This window comes from Ranitomeya variabilis, chromosome 2 (assembly GCF_051348905.1).
Source record: "Ranitomeya variabilis isolate aRanVar5 chromosome 2, aRanVar5.hap1, whole genome shotgun sequence".
NCBI lineage: Eukaryota > Metazoa > Chordata > Amphibia > Anura > Dendrobatidae > Ranitomeya > Ranitomeya variabilis.
The window spans coordinates 670,670,398-670,691,869 of NC_135233.1; the positions used below are offsets into that span (position 1 = coordinate 670,670,398).

General features: G+C 43.0%; 1 protein-coding gene across 3 annotated transcripts in view; it reads right to left on the minus strand.

Annotated features, from left to right (window-relative positions):
• Positions 1 to 21,472, minus strand: part of ECT2L (epithelial cell transforming 2 like) — a 133,295-nt gene that overhangs the window by 93,003 nt on the left and 18,820 nt on the right. For all 3 annotated transcript variants that reach the window (XM_077289245.1, XM_077289243.1, XM_077289244.1), the window contains 2 exons: positions 18,481 to 18,643; positions 17,371 to 17,623 (listed from right to left, as the gene is read on the minus strand). In XM_077289245.1, coding sequence (XP_077145360.1) covers positions 17,371 to 17,623; positions 18,481 to 18,643 — 416 coding nt within the window. The remainder of the gene's footprint in view (positions 1 to 17,370; positions 17,624 to 18,480; positions 18,644 to 21,472) is intronic.

A 21,472-nucleotide genomic window follows, 5' to 3' on the forward strand; every position in this document is an offset into this window, starting at 1 on the left:
TCCGCCCCACACCACTGATTGGCAGTAGTGATGAGCGAGTGTGCTCGTTACTCGAGTTTCACTGAGCATGCTCGGGTGGTCTCTGAGTATTTGTTAGTGCTCAGAGATTTAGTTTATGTCAACACAACTGCATGATTTCCGACTGCTAGACAGCTTGAATACATGTGGGGGTTGCCTGCTTGTTAGGGAATCCCCACATGTATTCAAGCTGTCTAGCAGTCACAAATCATGCAGCTGAGTTGACATATGAGAACCAACAAATTACAAAAAGACCTAAAACGATAACTTTTAATTACAATGATTAAAATCTCATAGGAAAAAAAAAACACAAAAAATGGTAGGGTACCTTATAGTGTGGTCAAACACTTAGTAATGCAGCCTAACTTCCTATACAGAATATATATGTAAAAAGATGTGTAATTAATAATTACAAGAAAATGGACTAGGAAGGAGAGAGGTGCCTTTCCCTAATAGAGTCCCTTCCTTGCAGCGGAGGTTGGCACCCTGGGATACGATATGGCGTCCCCGCTCAGCGTAGGCTGACCCTAGGAGACCCTAACAAGGTATCCCTACCAAAAAAGCCACCACCAAACACACGAAAAATTGAAAATAAAAGTGCTGTTAGCAAGAAATTTATGAAAAACCAAATAATATCCCTTACGGGGTCATGAAGGATGTAATATAGCAAAACCGAAAGAAAAAAACCTTCACTCAGAGACCAAAAATTTGTTGAAAAGTATACAATTGTTTCTTAAAGGACAAACATACATAAACATAAAATCATGATAAAAGCCACCAGTGCAGAAACAACGGTGGGACACACACGGGCCTAGCCTCAGTATAAGTATATACACAGCAAGGGTAAAGGTATGATATATAGCCTAAAATAGTGTATACATATATATATATCATATAATAGAGCTACATCTGAGACATACACTCACTGGCCACTTTATTAGGTACACCTGTCCAACTTCTTGTTAACACTTAATTTCTAATCAGCCAATCACATGGCGGCAACTCAGTGCATTTAGGCATGTAGACATGGTCAAGACAATCTCCTGCAGTTCAAACCGAGCATCAGTATGGGGAAGAAAGGTGATTTGAGTGCCTTTGAACGTGGCATGGTTGTTGGTGCCAGAAGGGCTGGTCTGAGTATTTCAGAAACTGCTGATCTACTGGGATTTTCACGCACAACCATCTCTAGGGTTTACAGAGAATGGTCCGAAAAAGAAAAAAAATCCAGTGAGCGGCAGTTCTGTGGGCGGAAATGCCTTGTTGATGCCAGAGGTCAGAGGAGAATGGGCAGACTGGTTCGAGCTGATAGAAAGGCAACAGTGACTCAAATCGCCACCCGTTACAACCAAGGTAGGCCTAAGAGCATCTCTGAACGCACAGTGCGTCGAACTTTGAGGCAGATGGGCTACAGCAGCAGAAGACCACACCGGGTACCACTCCTTTCAGCTAAGAACAGGAAACTGAGGCTACAATTTGTACAAGCTCATCGAAATTGGACAGTAGAAGATTGGAAAAACGTTGCTTGGTCTGATGAGTCTCGATTTCTGCTGCGACATTCGGATGGTAGGGTCAGAATTTGGCGTAAACAACATGAAAGCATGGATCCATCCTGCCTTGTATGGAGCATCTTTGGGATGTGCAGCCGACAAATCTGCGGCAACTGTGTGATGCCATCATGTCAATATGGACCAAAATCTCTGAGGAATGCTTCCAGCACCTTGTTGAATCTATGCCACGAAGAATTGAGGCAGTTCTGAAGGCAAAAGGGGGTCCAACCCGTTACTAGCATGGTGTACCTAATAAAGTGGCCGGTGAGTGTATAATCAGAATACAATAGAGTGCTAATGTGCAAATAGTGCAAATAAATGCTACTGAATCGTATTAATGTGCTTTAGTGCATTAGATATTGCTGCATATATTAGGATCAGAAACAAGTCAAACTAAGCTGCAATAAATAACTAAAATAGTGTATATATACATATATCATATAATAGAGCTACATCTGAGACATATAATCAAAATGCAATAAAGTGCTAATGTGCAAATAGTGCAAATAAATGCTACTGAATTGTATTAATGTGCATTAGTGCATTAGATATTGCTGCACATACTAGGCTCAGAAAAAAGTCAAACTAAGCTGCAATAAATAACAACAAAGTAAATTCAAAAGTATATACTTAGGCACAAATGTGAAGGACAATATATAAGCATAGTTACCACGAGGATGGACCCGGGAGACCCAACACACCCGACGCGCATTTCGCACGGAAATGCTTCGTCCAGGGGTGGTTGGGTACTGGCCAGATAGGGGTTTTATATTGGTCATGACCAATGGTAGAAGAGAAGAAATCAAAAATGTATAAGACCGGCACCTGAGATGAAGACGGCGCGCCGTATGTGGAAAGCGAAACAGGAAGTGAAAGCCGGAAGTAGCTGCTGAAGTGCAATGAGAAGAGCACGCAGGCGCACGGCTGAGAAGGCAACAGTTGCTACAACATTCAACTTAGGCAACACCAAAAAGAGGTAATCATAATACCAAACCGACAAACAGTTGCGCATCATGTCACTACAGCAGACCGCTACAGGCATGACGCATTTAGTAAAGGCAAAATCCAAAAAGGACCGGAGTCCAAGTTACATACTGAAAAAATACAAAATGCGCATGCGCAAGTGTAACTCCAAGTGAAGATGGAAATGTGCTACATTAACAGCGCATGTACACTGGGAAGCAAAGGCATAAACATGTATTATGTAAATAGCGCATGCGCAAATAGAAGAAAGCAACTGTTCCTGTTACAGATACATGAAAAAATGAAAAAGAACAAAATTTTAAAATGGTAAGTTATTCGTGAACCATCGGTATCGGCAACAAATGTAGAGCAAGCAGCTATATGCACGTATTGTGTCAAAATATTCATAATAATCAACTTGATAACATGGAACACATTATAAACGGGCACATAAGGACAAAATATAGTTCTAAAAATGGCATTTAAAGCAGTGGCAATTGATGCCCAAAAGGGAGACAACAATGGATAACATCAGTAAACAAATAATAAGGAAAACCCAGCAGAAAAAACTGCCAGGTACCGGAGCATATCCAAAATGAATATATCCCATACACTACACAATAGGTCGCCAGAGATGTAGTATAATGGGAGAAGAAATCCCAAACAAACGTACCAATATAGATAGGTAATGTATCATAAAATAATGAACTTGAGGACATGATAACTATGGTTATATATTGTCCTTCACATTTGTGCCTAAGTATATACTTTTGAATTTACTTTGTTATTTATTGCAGCTTAGTTTGACTTGTTTCTGAGCCTAGTATGTGCAGCAATATCTAATGCACTAATGCACATTAATACGATTCAGTAGCATTTATTTGCACTATTTGCACATTAGCACTCTATTGTATTCTGATTATATGTCTCAGATGTAGCTCTATTATATGATATATATATGTATACGCTATTTTAGGCTATATATCATACCTTTACCCTTGCTGTGTATATACTTATACTGAGGCTAGGCCCGTGTGTGTCCCACCGTTGTTTCTGCACTGGTGGCTTTTATCATGATTTTATGTTTATGTATGTTTGTCCTTTAATAAACAATTGTATACTTTTCAACAAATTTTTGGTCTCTGAGTGAAGGTTTTTTCTTTCGGTTTTGCTAAGAAATTTATGAAGCCGCAAAAGGTTCTATGGAGTATATAAGGGACATTAATAATCCCTTAGGATAAGTGTATTATGACAAACACACTGGTGCTGTTTGATGTGCTGATATTTGTTTGCTTTGTTTACATTACCGGCATTCGCTGATTGGGATGATTCTATCATGAGGATATCCCTGGCAATGATGCCTTTATACCTCTGGCGATAATGCCTTTATGTCTGCACATGGTCTCATTCTATATATGACAATATGCAAAAGTGATTCCTTTTTTGTTACTTCTGGCGATGATGCCCCTATGTTCATTTGCTCTGTGACACTATGCAAACTTCAGCTGAATAATTATTTGCTATCTCTGGCGTTGATGCCCATATATTTCTGGTGATGATGCTGTTATGCCCTTATATAGGTCTACTCAGTATATTACACTGTTTTTTCTCTGGCCGTTATGTTCATTTATTCTACTATCACAAAACACTGTGTGATACCCAGATAAACGCACAGATTATTCTCTGTACATCAAGACTGTATTATTTATTGAACATTAGTCTGGTTTAAACATTACAGATAATCTGTGGCCAGTATCTACACTAATTACTATATCATCTAAGAACTGCCATATCTCTGTGAGTAGAAGCAATGACTAATAATAACTAACACAGAATTGTGGCAATATTTGTTGGTCTGCATCATTTACTCTCTTATATCTAGACACCATTAATAGTCAGGATACTGAGGAGATACCTATTGTGATAAACTCAATAGAACCTTTTGCGGCTTCAAAAATTTCTTGCTAACAGCACTTTTATTTTCAATTTTTGGTGTGTTTGGTGGTGGCTTTTTTGGTAGGAATACCTTGTTAGGGTCTCCTAGGGTCAGCCTACGCTGAGCGGGGACGCCATATCGTATCCCAGGGTGCCAACCTCTGCTGCAAGGAAGGGACTCTATTAGGGAAAGGCACCTCTCTCCTCCCTAGTCCATTTTCTTGTAATTATTAATTACACATCTTTTTACATATATATTCTGTATAGGAAGTTAGGCTGCATTACTAAGTGTTTGACCATTTTTTGTGTGTGTTTTTTTCTATGAGATTTTAAAGGGAACCTGTCACCACGTTTTTGGAAGATGGGATAAAAATAGCGTTAAATAGGGGCAGAGGTGGGCGTTACATTAGTGTGTGTGTTATGCGTTTATTACCCACCTAAGTTGCCGAAATAACTTTGCAAAGTCTCCGTTTTCGCCTGTCAATCAGGCTGGTCAGGTCACATGGGCGTGGTGTCTTCACCCAGATTTTGCGTAGTTTTCCGTTGGTGGCGTAGTGGTGTGCGCATGCCCAAAGTCCGGAATCCTCTTCCAGGGGATTTAAAATAGCGCGGTGTTCGTTATTGCATTGGTGATCGGTGGGCGCGGCCATCTTCCTTTGGCCGCGCGTGCGCAGAAGCGGCGCTCTGCTGGCCGCGGCTTCAGGAAAATGGCCGCGGGATGCCGCGCGTGCGCAGATGGATATCGCGGCGGCCATTTTCCTGAAGCCGCGGCCAGCAGAGCGCCGCTTCTGCGCACGCGCGGCCAAAGGAAGATGGCCGCGCCCACCGACCACCAATGCAATAACGAACACCGCGCTATTTTAAATCCCCTGGAAGAGGATTCCGGACTTTGGGCATGCGCACACCACTACGCCACCAACGGAAAACTACGCCAAATCTGGGGGAAGACAACGCCCATGCGACCTGACCAGCCTGATTGACAGGCGAAAACGGAGACTTTGCAAAGTTATTTCGGCAACTTAGGTGGGTAATAAACGCATAACACACACACTAATGTAACGCCCACCTCTGCCCCTATTTAACGCTATTTTTATCCCATCTTCCAAAAACGTGGTGACAGGTTCCCTTTAATAATTATAATTAAAAGTTATTGTTTTAGGTCTTTTTGTAATTTGTTGGTTCTCATATTTGATATTAGACCTTATGTCATTTTTTGTGGTTTCTCAGCTGCGTTGACATAAACTAAATCTCCGAACACGCCGAAATACTCGGAGACCACCCGAGCATCGGAGAAACTCAAGTAACGAGCATACTTGCTCATCACTAATTGGCAGCTGTCTGTGTACACTGTGCATTGACAGAAAGCTGCATCAGTGATAGGGGTGAAGTTACATAAAGCAGTTGACTGGGAGGCACAAGACACCTAGTCCTGTAGTGATAATTCCAACAGATAAAATACTGATTTTATTGAAATAGAAAAACACAGCCCAGTAAGTGACACACCACTGAAATCCCATTTCAGACCTTACATCATGCTGCTCCTAGATTACATAGCAAAAACATTCTGACAGATTCCCTTTAACCCCTCTCTGACCTTAGACGTACTATCCCATTGAGGTGACCTGGGCCTATCTGACCCTCGACGGGATAGTACGTCATAGCGATCGGCCGCGCTCACAGGGGGAGCGCGGCCGATCGCGGCCGGGTGTCAGCTGACTATCACAGCTGACATCCGGCACTACGTGCCAGGAGCGGTCACGGACCGCCCCCGCCACATTAATTCCCAGCACACTGCGATCAAACATGATCGCAGTGTTCTGGCGGTATAGGGAAGCATCGCGCAGGGAGGCGGCTCCCTGTGTGCTTCCCTGAGACCCTCGGAGCAACGCGATGTGATGGTGTTGCTCTGAGCGTCTCTTACCTCCTATCTCTGCAGGCCCCGGATCCAAAATGGCTGCGGGGCTGCATCCGGGTCCTGCAGGGACTACTTCCGGGTCCAGACCAGGCGCTGGTAAGCCTGCAGCGCTGTAAGTCAGATCGCTGATCTGACAGAGTGCTGTGCAAACTGTCAGATCAGCGATCTGTGATGTCCCCCCGGGACAAAGTAAAAAAAAAAATTCTACATGTGTAAAAAAAAAAATAAAAAATTCCTAAATAAAGAAAAAAAAAATATTATTCCATAAATACATTTCTTTATCTAAATAAAAAAAAAAAACAATAAAAGTACACATAGTTAGTATCGCCGCGTCCGTAATGACCCAACCTATAAAACTGTCCCACTAGTTAACCCCTTCGGTGAACACCGTAAGAAAAAAAAAAAAAACGAGGCAAAAAACAACGCTTTATTATCATACCGCTGAACAAAAAGTGGAATAACATGCGATCAAAAACACGGATTTAAATAACCATGGTACCGCTGAAAACGTCATCTTGTCCCGCAAAAAACAAGCCATCATAAGCAAAAAAATAAAAAAGTTATAGTCCTCAGAATAAAGCGATGCCAAAATAATTATTTTTTCTATAAAATAGCTTTTATCGTATAAAAGCTCCAAAACATTAAAAAATGATATAAATGACATATCGCTGTAATCGTACTGACCCGAAGAATAAAACTGCTTTATCAATTTTACCAAACGTGGAACGGTATAAACACCTCCCCCAAAAGAAATTCATGAATAGCTGGTTTTTGGTCATCCTGCCTCACAAAAATTGGAATAAAAAGCGATCAAAAACTGTCACGTGTCCGAAAATATTACCAATTAAAACGTCAACTCGTCCCGCAAAAAACAAGACCTCACTTGACTCTGTGGACCAAAATATGGAAAAATTATAGGTCTCAAAATGTGGAGACGCAAAAACTTTTTTGCTATAAAAAGCGTCTTTTAGTGTGTGACAGCTGCCAATCATAAAAATCCGCTATAAAAAAACGCTATAAAAGAAAATCAAACCCCCCCTTCATCACCCAAAAATAATAAAATTAAAAAAATGTATTTATTTCCAATTTCCCATTAGGGTTAGGGCTAAAGTTAGGGCTAGGGTTAGGGCTAGGGTTAGGGTTGGGGCTAGGGTTGGAGCTAAAGTTAGGGTTAGGGTTGGGACTAAAGTTAGGGTTAGGGTTGGGGCTAAAGTTAGGGTTAGGGTTGGGGCTAAAGTTAGGGTTGGGGCTAAAGTTAGGGTTAGGGTTGGGGCTAAAGTTAGGGTTTGGATTACATTTACGGTTGGGATTAGGGTTGGGATTAGAGTTAGGGGTAGTGTCAGGGTTAGGGGTGTGGTTAGGGTTGCCGTTGGGATTAGGGTTAGGGGTGTGTTTGGATTAGGGTTTCAGGTAGAATTGGGGAGTTTCCACTGTTCAGGCACATCAGGGGCTCTCCAAACGCGACATGGCGTCCGATCTCAATTCCAGCCAATTCTGCGTTGAAAAAGTAAAACAGTGCTCCTTCCCTTCCAAGCTCTCCCATGCGCCCAAACAGGGGTTTACCCCAACATATGGGGTATCCGCATACTCGGGACAAATTGGACAACAACTTTTGGGGTCCAAGTTCTCGTTATCCTTGGGAAAATAAAAATTTGGGGGGCTAAAAATCATTTTTGTGGGAAAAAAAGGATTTTTTATTTTCACGGCTCTGCGTTGTAAACTGTAGTGAAACACTTGGGGGTTCAAAGTTCTCACAACACATCTAGATAAGTTCCTTGGGAGGTCTAGTTTCCAATATGGGGTCACTTGTGGGGGGTTTCTACTGTTTGGGTACATCAGGGGCTCTGCAAATGCAACGTGATGCCTGCAGACCAATCCATCTAAGTCTGCATTCCAAATGGCGCTCCTTCTCTTCCGAGGTCTGCCATGCACCCAAACAGTGGTTCCCCCCCACATACGGAGTATCAGCGTACTCAGGACAAATTGGACAACAACTTTTGTTTCTCCTGTTACCCTTGGAAAAATACAAAACTGGGGGCTAAAAAATAATTTTTGTGGAAAAAAAATATTTTTTTATTTTCACGGCTCTGCGTTATAAACTGTAGTGAAACACTTGGGGTTCAAAGCTCTCAAAACACATCTAGATAAGTTCCTTAGGGGGTTTACTTTCCAAAATGGTGTCACTTGTGGGGGGTTTTAATGTTTAGGCACATCAGGGGCTCTCCAAACGCGACATGGTGTCCCATCTCAATTCCAGTCAATTTTGCATTGAAAAGTCAAACGACGCTCCTTCCCTTCCGAGCTCTGCCATGCGCCCAAACAGTCGTTTACCCCCACATATGGGGTATCAGCGTACTCAGGACAAATTGCACAACAACTTTTGGTGTCCAATTTCTTCTCTTACACTTGGGAAAATAAAAAATTGGAGGCGAAAAGATCATTTTTGTGAAAAAATATGATTTTTTATTTTTACGGCTCTGCATTATAAACTTCTGTGAAGCACTTGGTGGGTCAAAGTGCTCACCACACCTCTAGATAAGTTCCTTAGGGGGTCTACTTTCCAAAATGGTGTCACTTGTGGGGGGTTTCAATGTTTAGGCACATCAGTGGCTCTCCAAACGCAACATGGCGTCCCATCTCAATTCCAGTCAATTTTGCATTGAAAAGTAAAATGGCACTCCTTTCCTTCCGAGCTCAAACACTGGTTTACCCCCACATATGGGGTATCAGCGTACTCAGGACAAAATGTACAACAACTTTTGGGGTCCATTTTCTCCTGTTACCCTTGGTAAAATAACACAAATTGGAGCTGAAATAAATTGTGTGAAAAAAAGTTAAATGTTCATTTTTATTTAAACATTCCAAAAATTCCTGTGAAACACCTGAAGGGTTAATAAACTTCTTGAATGTGGTTTTGAGCACCTTGAGGGGTGCAGTTTTTAGAATGAGATGTGGTCCCTAAAAAAAAATGGTGTTGTAAAAATGAGAAATTTCTGGTCAACTTTTAACCCTTATAACTCCCTAACAAAAAAAAATTTGGTTCCAAAATTGTGCTGATGTAAAGTAGACATGTGGGAAATGTTACTTATTAAGTATTTTGAGTGACATATCTCTGTGATTTAAGGGCATAAAAATTCAAATTTGGAAAATTTGCGAAACTTTCAAAATTTTCACCAAATTTCCATTTTTTTCACAAATAAACGCAAGTTATATCGAAAATTTTTTACCACTATCATGAAGTACAATATGTCACGAGAAAACATTGTCAGAATCGCTAAGATCTGTTGAAGCGTTCCAGAGTTATAACCTCATAAAGGGACAGTGGTCAGAATTGTAAAAATTTGCCCGGTCATTAACGTGCAAACCACCCTTGGGGGTAAAGGGGTTAAAAGGTAATACAACCTATATTCCATCCTACTACTGTAACCTAGATATGGGTGAAGGGCACGTGATGTACTAAATCTCTTGCTCAGTGAGAATTTCTCTATAAATTAAAGTGGCTTTTGTCACCAGATTTGATCATATAAACTGCATACATTAATAAACTGATCTCATAGACCAGATCAATGTATGATTGCATAGTTCTGATATTATAATAAGCATTGTATTAATCGAGCTATAGAATGAAAGAGCTGATGAGTTCAAGCTCTTCCCTCTTTGCCTGGCTGACAGCTGCAGCTTGTACTGAGCAGTGTGAGATCTCAACATCAGGAGGGACACCAAGGAGCTGTCATTTAGGCTGGGAGGATGGAGATTGAGTTACATTTTCAGAAATTATTGCACAGCCCTTCATGACTTTTCAAAGTAAATAAAACATCTGAATCAGATCTAAAATATGTAGTTAATCATGTATGCAACTGTATTGTGAAATCTGATGTTAGATCCACTTTTAATCATTTTACTCCTGTTCAGTTCAAATTCAGTTGGTCAGTGTGCTTGAGGAGAAGCATTTCCTACATGTCAGCAATAGAGTTCCATATGGAGATTAATGGACATAAAGCGTTCTTGGGGCTTTGATCCTTTGCTTATATAGAGCCCAGATAGCTTGGAAACATGTAGCTAGCTGGCCGGGGATCAATTAGCTTTGGCCCTGCCTAGCGCCATGATTGATTTGTCCATACAGGCAGACCAATCACAGTGAAACTCATTTGTTTAGCCTTCTTTCCTGGCTCTGGTCTTCTCATTTGTGCCTGAGAAGATCAAAGCCAGCTATGAAACTTTGAAGTAAGATGTTATACAGCCTCCTGAATACGTCAAGATTAATTTCACTGTCAGGACCAATCATGACCATTTAACTTCCTAGATGCTGCTGTCAATAGCGTCAGCAGCATCTAGATCAGAGGTGTCAAACTGCATTCCTCGAGGGCCGCCAACAGGTCATGTTTTCAGGATTTCCTTGTATTGCACAGGTGATAATTTAATCACCTGCACAGAATGATTCCAGCACCTTGTGGAATGCTAAGGAAATCCTGAAAACATGACCTGTTGGCGGCCCTCGAGGAATGCAGTTTGACACCTCTGATCTAGATGGTTCACAGAGGGAGCAAGCTCCCTCTTTAACCTCATCGGTACCCTTCAATCGTGACGTTTCAATCGTTGCAATGGAAACCTCATAGTCCAATTAATAACCTTGGGGTCTGCCAGGTACAATGGCCTCCTAGACCCTGCCATAATTAGAGTCTAATAGGATGTGTCAGTATATAAAAGTAACAGATCTCATGCACTGCAATACAGAAGTATTACAGTTTATCGGTCCATCCATTGAAGTAAAAAACAATTAAACCGCACAGTGGTACTAAAAAGTTCAATAAAATTGTAGCAAAAAAAAACCCCTACAAAAAATATGTAAAAAAAACAGGCATTATATAAAAACAAATATAAACAAAAAGTGTGCACATAATGTATATTGTCAAGTCCAGAACAACCTGGAGTATAAAAATGTCACATTATTTATTCCATATGGTGAACAACGTAAAAAAAAATGTGGCAAGTTTTAGCTTTTTCATCATATTGATGTGCAAAAATTCTATAAAAATTGATCAAAAAGTCATATGTAAAAAAAAAGTATAATTGAAAACAGTCTCGTCCCACAAAAATCAAGCACTCATACAGCTCTGTTGGCAGAAAAATAAAAATGTTATGGTGCTCAGAAAGTAGATTTTGCATTTCATTTGGAAATCAAGGTCCCAGAGTCTGGAGGAAGAGTGGAGAGGCCACAATCCAAGCTGCTCGAGGTCTAGTGTGAAGTTTCCACAATCAGTGATGGTTTGGGGAGCCATGTCATCTGCTGGTGTACGTCCACTGTGTTTTATCAAGACCAAAGTCAGTGCAGCCATCTACCAGGAAATTTTAGAGCACTTCATGCCTCCCTCTGCCGACAAACGTTTTCGAGATGGAAATTTCATTCTCCAGCAGGACTTGGCACCTGTCCACACTGCCAAAAGTACCAATACCTGGTTTAAAAAGAGCAGTATCACTGTGCTTGATTGGCCAGCAAACTCTCCTGACCTTATCCCCTTAGAGAATCTATAGGGTATTGTCAAGAGGAAGATGAGAGACACGAGACCCAACAATGCAACCTGGGCTTCCATAACACCTCAGCAGTGGCACAGGCTGATCGCCTCCATGCCACGCTGCATTGATGCAGTAATTGATGCATAAGATGCCCCGACTAAGTATTGAGTGCATTTACTGTATATATATTTCAGTAGGCTAACATTTCGGATTTTAAAGTCATTTTTCAAGCTGGTGTCATAAAGTATTCTAATTTACTGAGATAATGACTTTTGGATTTTCATTGGCTGTAAGCCATAATCATCAACAATAACAGAAATAAACACTTGAAACAGATCACTCTGTAATGACTTTTTATAATATATAAGATTCACTTTTTGGATTGAACATCTGAATTAAATTAGCTTTTTGGTGATATTGTAATTTTGTGAGAATCACCTGTATATAAATCTGGTATTGGTGTAATCATACTGATCCAATAAATAAAGCTGTGTTATCACTAATACTTCACAATGAACGGCAAAAAAGACAACAAAAATTCTTGAACTGCTGTTGATTTGTTCATTCCATCTCCCAAAATTCAGTATAACACTTAGTTCACTTTTATCCTGTGCTTTATTTTGAGCATTTAACTTGGGGTTTCTGACTAAATCCTCAAAAAACGCAATACAGGTGAAAAGCCAGAGGGAATAATTTACTATAATAATGATAGACTGGCCTATTTCAATTTTTGAATGCATTTTTTTTTAGAGGTTTAGTTTCCAAAAAGGGATCAATTCTAGCTGTTTTCTGCTGTTTCGACATTTAGGAGCTCTGCAAATGCGACATGGTGTCCCCAATTTTGCTCCAGAAGCAGGGAATAATGATACACATATAACACCCGATTCATGATAACTTTTATGATCAAAGAATTGCTTAAAAACTTTGAAAATGTGAAAATAGTGGCGCAACTCAGAATTGTGCCAACATTTTGCAACTTTTGGTGTTTTAACACCAGTTTCTCCCAGCTCCTGTCACTCATCAGAAGCTCCAGATTCATGAAAAGGAGTGCACTTTCTCGTGAATCAATAACGTCTGAATCCACCATGTCCCCTCATCAAGACCAGCGAGAAAATAGCTGGGACAGATGAATCGGGGACATACTATCTATATTTTTATTTGTGTATATATATATACTTCCTTTGTAAGTATGCATGCTAATTCTTTTTTCCAATGTGGAAGATACATTAATGTTTTTTGTGCTTCACTCACTATATAACATGAATCTTAATTGTGTACCTTGTTTTGGTTAGTGGTAAAGCTGAGAAAGGGTTGTAATATGAAACACAAAAATTTGTTAACCCCTTTCCGCTGTTGGGCGACACCTTTCAGGGTACATGTCAACTGATCTGTACAGCTGACATGTGGCTGCAACTGCCACGGGTGGAATCGCGATCTGTGGCTGTTAACCAGTTAAATGTCACTGTCAATCTCTGACAGCGGCATTTAACTCGCGCTCACCGGAAGCGGGTCGCTAATCCCGACCAACGGTGACCCCATCACATGAAGATGGGTCACCGATGGGTCGGCATGACAACTAGAAGTCTGAAACAGACTTCTATGGTTGTCATTCCTGGATTGCTACGAGCGCCACCACGTGGTCGGGGCTCATAGCAAGTGAGCATTTCGGCTACACACAGGTGATCTGATCATCGCCTGTGTCTAGCAGAGGCGATTGAAGTACTGCAGCTTCTAGTCTTCGATGGAGACTATTGAAGCAAAGTAAAAAAATGTTTTTAAAAATATTAACAAATGCAAAATATATAAAAGTTCAAATCACCCTCCTTTTGCCCCATTAGAAAAAATCAAATATACACATATTTGATATCGCCACATTCAGAATTGCCTGATCTCTAAAAAAAAGAATTAACCCAATTGGTAAACGGTGTAACAAGAAAAAATTAAAAACGGCAGAATTACATTTTTTTGGTCGCCGCTACATTGCAATAAAATGCAATAACGGGTAAACAGATAGTATCTACACCAAAATGGTATCAATAAAAATATCAGCTCAGCGCGCAAAAATAAGCCCTCACCCAGCTCCAGATCATGAAAAACGGAGACACTACAGGTCTTGGAAAATGGTGCCATTTCTTTTTTTTTTTTTTTTTTTTGGAATTTTTTTCACCACTTAAATAAAAAAGAACCTAGACATGCTTGGTGTCTGTAAACTCGTAATGACTAGTGATGAGTGAGTATACTCGTTGTTCGGGTTTTCCCGGGCACGCTTGTGTGGTCTCCGAGTATTTGTGAGTAGTGTTGAGCATTCCGATACCGCAAGTATCGTGTATCGGCCGATACTTGCCGGTATCGGAATTCCGATACCGAGATCCGATACTTTTGTTGTATCGGGAATCGGTATCGGGATTAATATCAATGTGTAAAATAAAGAATTAAAATAAAAAATAGGGATATACTCACCTCTCTGGCGCAGCCTGGACTTTACCGCCGTAACCGGGAGCCATTGTACCTAAGAATGCGCGCTTGAAGGGCCTTAGATGAGGTCACTGCGCTCTGATTGGTCCGTAGCGGTCACATGGGCCGTCGCGACCAATCACAAAGCCGTGACGTCATCTTAAGGTCCATCACGCGCTGATTCTTAGGAAGGAAGGCTGCCGGAAAGAAGCCGAGGGTGAGTATATACCTAATAGGAATATACTCACCCTCGGACGCGCCCTGCTTCTTTCCGGCAGCCTTCCTTCCTAAGAATCAGCGCGTGAAGGACCTTAAGATGACGTCACGGCTTTGTGATTGGTCGCGACGGCCCATGTGACCGCCACGCGACCAATCACAAAGCCGTGACGTCACCTAAGGTCTTTCAAGCGCTTGAAATACCTTAGGTGACGTCACGGCTTTGTGATTGGTCGCGTAGCGGTCACGCGACCGCTACGTGACCAATCAGAAGCTGCGGACGTCTTCTAAGGTATTTCAAGCGCTTGAAAGACCTTAGGTGACGTCACGGCTTTGTGATTGGTCGCGTAGCGGTCACACGACCGCTACGGACCAATCAGAGCGCAGTGACCTCATCTAAGGCCCTTCAAGAGCGCATTCTTAGGTACAACGGCTCCCGGTTACGGCGGTAAAGTCCAGGGCGCGTCAGAGAGGTGAGTATATCCCTATTTTTTATTTTAATTCTTTCTTTTACACATTGATATGGATCCCAGGGCCTGAAGGAGAGTTTCCTCTCCTTCAGACCCTGGGAACCATACAGGATACCGTCCGATACTTGAGTCCCATTGACTTGTATTGGTATCGGGTATCGGTATCGGATTAGATCCGATACTTTGCCGGTATCGGACGATACTTTCCGATACCGATACTTTCAAGTATCGGACGGTATCGTTTAACACTATTTGTGAGTGCTCGGAGATTTCGTTTTTGTCGATGCAGTCACAAATAACCGGAAACCACCCGAGCAACAAGTATATTCGCTCATCACTAGTAATGACCTGTAGAATTATAATGGCAGGTCAGTTTTAGCATTTAGTGAACAAGGTAAAAAAAAAAAAAAAAAAGAAAGCAACCGTGGAATTGCACTTTGTTTGCATTTTTACCACACTTGGATTTTTTTCCCCCTTTTACAGTACACAATATGTTAAAACCAATGGGGTCGTTCAAAAGTACAACTTGTCCCACAAAAAAACAAGCCCTCACGTAGTCATATTGACTGAAAAATAAAAAAAGTTATTGCTCTGGGAAGAAGGGGAGCAAAAAGCTGAAATTAAAAAAAAAAACAGAAATACCCCTGGTCGTTAAGGGGCTAATGGCTTTATCAGCTAGATTCCAAACACTGCAGCAAAAAATTAACATAGTGCACAGCAATGTAAAAACAACAATGCTGTGCACATTCTGTATTTTGCTGCTTCTTTTAACTGCTTCAAGGTTTACAAACCATGAAGCAGTTAAAAGAAGTAATATGTTCACTCGAAAAGACAGTAATTGAAGCAGCCAAGAGGCCCATGGTCACTCTAGAGGAGCTGCATGGATCCACAGCCCAGATCGGAGAATCTGTCCACAGTACAGCTAGTAATAGCGCCAACATATTCCGCAGCACTTTACAATTAAATTAGTAAATTAGTAGTCATATACTCCATAAATCTGGCCATAATGGAAGAGTGGCTAAAAGGAAGCAATTTTTTAAAGCAAGCCATAAGAAGTCCCATTTACAAAAAGCTATATAGTTGACATAGCTAGCATATGGAAAAAGGTGCTCTGGTCAGGTGAGACCAAATTAAAACTTTTTGGGCTAAATGCAAAACGCCATGTGTGATGAAAAACTAACACTGCACATCACACCGAAAACACCATCTTCACCGTCAAACATGGTGGTGATGGCAGCATCATGCTGTGGGGATGATTTTCTTCAGCAGGGATAGGGGAGCTGGTCAGAGTTGATGAGAAGATGGATTAACCTAATTACAGGGAAATCCTGGAAGAAAACCTGTTAGGCTTCTTTCACACGTGCGTCGGTACGGGTCCACTGCTATGCGTCGGGCCGACGTACCGACGCACATTGTGAAATTTGTGCACAATGTGGGCAGCGGATGCAGTTTTTCAACCCATCCGCTGCCCATTCTGAAATCCGGGAAGGAGGGGGCGGAGTTTCGGCCGCGCATGCGCGGTCGAAAATGGCGGACGCGACGGACAAAAAAAGTTCACTTGAACGTTTTTTCGTGCCGACAGTCCGCCAAAACACGGCAGATTCAGTGCACGACGGACGTGACTTATGGTCATACGTCGCGATCCGTCGGCACTAAAAGTCAATGGGCAAAAAACGCATCCTGCGAGCACATTTGCAGGATCCGGTTTTTGCCCCAAACGACGGATTGCGACGGATTACAAAATAGGCTAGTGTGAAAGTAGCCTTAGAGTCTGCAAAAAACTTGAGACTGGGGCATTAGTTCACCTTCCAGCAGGACAATGACCTTAAACATACTGCCAGAGCTACAATGGAATGGCTTGGTTCAAAGCATATTCATGTGTGTGAATGGTCAAGTCAAAGTCCAGACATAATCCCCATTGAGAATCTGTGGCAAGACTTGAAAATTGCTGTTCACAGACGCCTCCATCCAATCTCACTGAGAAGAATGGCAAAAATGTTTAGCCTCTAGATGAACAAAGCTGGTTGGGACCTCCCCCAAAAGACATGCAGCAGTAATTGCGGTGAAACGTGGACCTACAAATTATTGACTCAGGAGGCGGTATACAAATGCACATCACAATTTTCATATTTATATTTTTAAAATAATTAGAAAACCATGTATCAATTCCTGTACTATTCATAAATACTTGCTACTTTCTGTTGGTATATTACATTAAATCCAAATAAAATATATTATAAGTTTATGGGTATAATGTGAACAAATGTGGAAAAGTACACAGGGTTTGAATACTTTTTCAAGGCACTGTATATAATATCTGTAGAACCAGGCAGCTCACTTTTTTCCAGCGCAAGCCTTTCTTGGAGCATCCTGCGTAGCCATTTTTCCCGTAGTTTCTCTTCATTTTCCTCTCTATTCTCCTTTATCTCATTTAATGTGCCGTAGGTTTCAGCAGCTTCCCTTGGTGTGAGATAATCCAGACTACAAGCACATGAAATATAATGTCTCTTCCATGCACCATACTCATTGTCGGCTGGAGTATATGGCAAAAACCAACCAAACTTCAGGCATTTTGGCATCCATAGGCAATCCTGAGAAAATGAAGATGACACAATTCAGTTATACTAGATAGCTGGCGAATAGTTGCACTATAGAGTGACTTCTGTATACCTTAAAATAAATCTCCACCTTTTATCATTCTGTTTTAGCTCTAAAATTCTGCACTCATTTCATAATATATCTTTAAAGCAACTTGGAGGATGTCAGAATAAAACCCCACCGCTGGGACCTACACTGATCGGTAAATCTGGGAATTTTTATCCACCACTCCCTTCATTCTCTATGTGGCTGCTAGTTAAAAGCCAAGAACAGCGCTCGCTAGTATCAAGGATTAGTGATGAGCGAATATACTCGTTACTCGAGATTTCACGAGCATGCTCGGGGGTCCTCCGAGTATTTTTTAGTGCTAGGAGATTTCTTTTTTCTTGCCGCAGCTGAATGATTTACATCTGTTAGCCAGCGTAAGTACATGTGGGGGTTGCCTGGTTGCTAGGGAATCCCCACATGTACTTATGCTGGCTAACAGATATAAATCATTCATCTGGGCAAGAAAAACTAAATCTCCGAGCACTAAAAAATACTCGGAGGACCCCCGAGCGTGCTCGGGAAATCTCGAGTAACGAGTATATTCGCTCATCACTACCAAGGATATGTATAGGCAAGTGGCCGAACATGCATACTGCTGCTCCATTCTAAGTGAGATAAAAGTGCCTCATTCTGCCGATCGGTGTGGGTCCCAGTATTCGGATCCCTACGATCAACATGTTATCACCTAGTTTTTGTTAGACAATCCCTTTAATGGGAACATGCTGGTGTCCTGCAACTGCCACTATAGGGAGCTAACTGCATACTGTCATCCATAGAATGGATGTTTTAACTCACGCCATACCTGTTCGGAGAGGAACTTCCAGTGCCAACAGACTTGTGCGGCAGAACACAGGTCATGAGGATTGAGGAACGACAGGATGTACAGGGAGAGAGTCCTGGGTATGACTGTGGTAAAATCCACCTTGGTAACAGGAACCTCTTCAGAAAACCAGTCCTGAATAAACCTATGAGGCAAGGATTAATCTATAGCTGATATGCAGTATTCACAATCATACAGTGGCTTAGTGGGAAATACTGATGTAGGGACATCATTGTGTGCATAGGGGTTAAAATGGCTGCCATGTTATAGTCTCATAAATGTGCCTACTTGGATATTGTAACAACTCTGCTGGCATCTCGGCATGGCCTCACATCTCTCACACTATCTTACCCACTGCTCCAGGTCATGATGTGGTTTCTGTTTCTTGCCAGCTCCATGTTCTATGTCTCTGCTCTCCTGCATGCTTCATGGCTGTGTGTGTATAGGGGGCCGGCGCCTGAACTCTCTGGTTCTTATAGGAATCAGGTGCATCTGTCCAATCTGTTCCTGACCAATTGCCAGGAGACCTCCAGTATTTAGTTCAGCTCCACCCAGTGTTCTGGGCCTGTGCAATGTGTTAGGTCAGTTAGTGTCTTGCTTCTGAGTTTGCCTGGCCTTTCTCTGTGTTTCTCCCTCTCTGGAGGATTTTCTGTGTTATTTCCTTGGTCTTGTTGTCCGCCCACCAGGAGGCAGTATATCCTGGTCCCAGTGTCTTTGTCCTTGTGTCTTGTTCCATTGCCTTGTCTGCACTTAATCTTACCTCGGTCTCCTAGTCTTTGGCTTCCTTCCCTGTTGTCTTTCCTTGTATTCTCAGTCTGCTTACACTCCGCACTCTTGCAGCTCTCCCTGCTCTGAACCTTTGTGACTTTACCTCTGCTCCTCACTTCTGCGTTTCTGCTCCTTTCTTCTCAGCTTATCTTCTGCTGTTGCAGTTATCCCTTGCTGCAGCTTCTCTCCACATTCTTTGTGGCTCTGCTCAGCTTTGCTGCAGAGACCCCTCCCGCAGCACCTCTCCGCTCCTTGCGGTTCTACCTGGCTCCGCTCCTTGCGGTTCTACCTGGCTCCGCTCCTTGCGGTTCTACCTGTCTCCGCTCCTTGCGGTTCTACCTGTCTCCGCTCCTTGCGGTTCTACCTGGCTCCGCTCCTTGCGGTTCTACCTGGCTCCGCTCCTTGCGGTTCTACCTGGCTCCGCTCCTTGTGGTTCTACCTGGCTCCGCCGCCAGCCCTTGGCTCCGCCTCCTGCCTGTCTGCACTTGGCTCCGCCTCCTGCCTGTCTGCACTTGGCTCCGCCTCCAGCTCTTGGCTCCACCTCCTGCGGTTTTGCACTTGGCTCCGCCTCCTGCTCTTGGCTCCGCCTCCTGCATTTCTGTTCTTGGCTCTAGCTCCTGTGCTTTCGCTCTGCATCCGCTCTTGCGGTCTTTATCTACTTATTCCTAGGTCCTCGTGTCTGAACAGGTTCTTACCCATTCTACATACCTGCCTGCAGACCGGTCCCTACCGGTTCTTCCAGTCTTTCCCACCAGTCCTGCCAGAGAGCCAGCCGTGCCCGCCTACCTTTCCAGAGAGCCAGCCGTGCCCACCTTCCTACCAGAGAGCCAGCCGTGCCCGCCTGCCTGACAGTGTTCCTGTTGTACCCGTCTGCCTGCCTATGTGCCAGCCGTGCCCGCTTGCTTGTCTATGTTCCGTTCCCCGGTGGGATCAGCAGCCACAACCAGACTCCACCCTGTAGTGGTACCTGGTAGCTTCCTATTGCACAAGTCTGACCTCACCATCAGAGGCTTCAGCGAACACCTAGGAAGCTACTTAGTTACGCCCCTTACAGGAAGGTTTGGTCTGTGGCACAGTGGGGCCACACACCTCCGCACGCCCGCGCCAACCAGTCTGGGCGCGAGTATGACAGTTTGCACAGGCCATGGCCTCCGCTGTATCCCATGTCCTACCGCTCGCAGAGCATGATGAACTTTTTTCCTGCCCGTATGAGCAACCTGAAAAATTTGTTCCACCAAGGGTGGTTCAGATTGAAGAGACCTCTGACCCAATTATTGTCTCTAATGCTCTCTTCAAGCAACTTCAGGCCTATGAGGAGGAGCACTACCCAGCTGACCCACCTAGGTTCTATGGGAATTCTGAAGAATGCCAGGGGTTCCTGAAGCAGTGCTTACGCTACATCCTGCAGAATGCAGCTTGTTTCCCCTCTGACTGGGTCAAGGTGGGTTACATCATGTCCTACCTGGCCGAAGATGCTCTAATATGGATAACTCCCCTCTGGGAAGCAGGGGATCCTATCGTCATGAACCTAGCGGCCTTCTTGGTGGCCTTCCGTAAAGTATTTGACAAGCCTTGTCCTGCTGCTCCTGTTAAGTCTTCCCCATCTAGATCCGAGAGGCGCTCTAGACGGGTGAAACCCGTGAAGAAACCCCCACGTCAAGCCATGACCGTCTGTGACCCTCCAGTTCCTCTACCTGTTAAAGCAGCTACCTGTGTGAAGCCTAAGAAGGTTGATGAGTGGGCTGGCAAAGCGGCAGCCTGAAATCAGCCATAAGAAGGGCATACAATGTCGCTGCTGTTGTTAGGAACACCTGGATGGCCTCTGTCCAGGGGATCTTAAGCTCCAAAACCTCGGGCCAGTTGGAGAGGCTGCCCCTGGCGAGAGTACCTCCTCTCCATCTAAGTTAATGACTGTTTCTCTGCCTTCTGGGAGCTTTGGTGTGTTTAAGCCGCCTATCATACAGAGTCGGTGTATGGTCTCCGTTCTTCAGCTCCAGAACCCGGTGTGGGCGTTGCCTGATAATGGCCGAACCCTGCTAAAGAACAGTCTAGTCCTGCAAGGACAACTACAGCTCCAAGTTGGAGCCTTATACACGAAGAAGTTCGTCTTCCACATGCTGTCTGTTATGCCCATGGGTCATTCTGAGCCAAGGACTCTACCACCCGCTCTGGTCAAGGGTTCCAGTAAAGTGCTTCGTTTGAACTT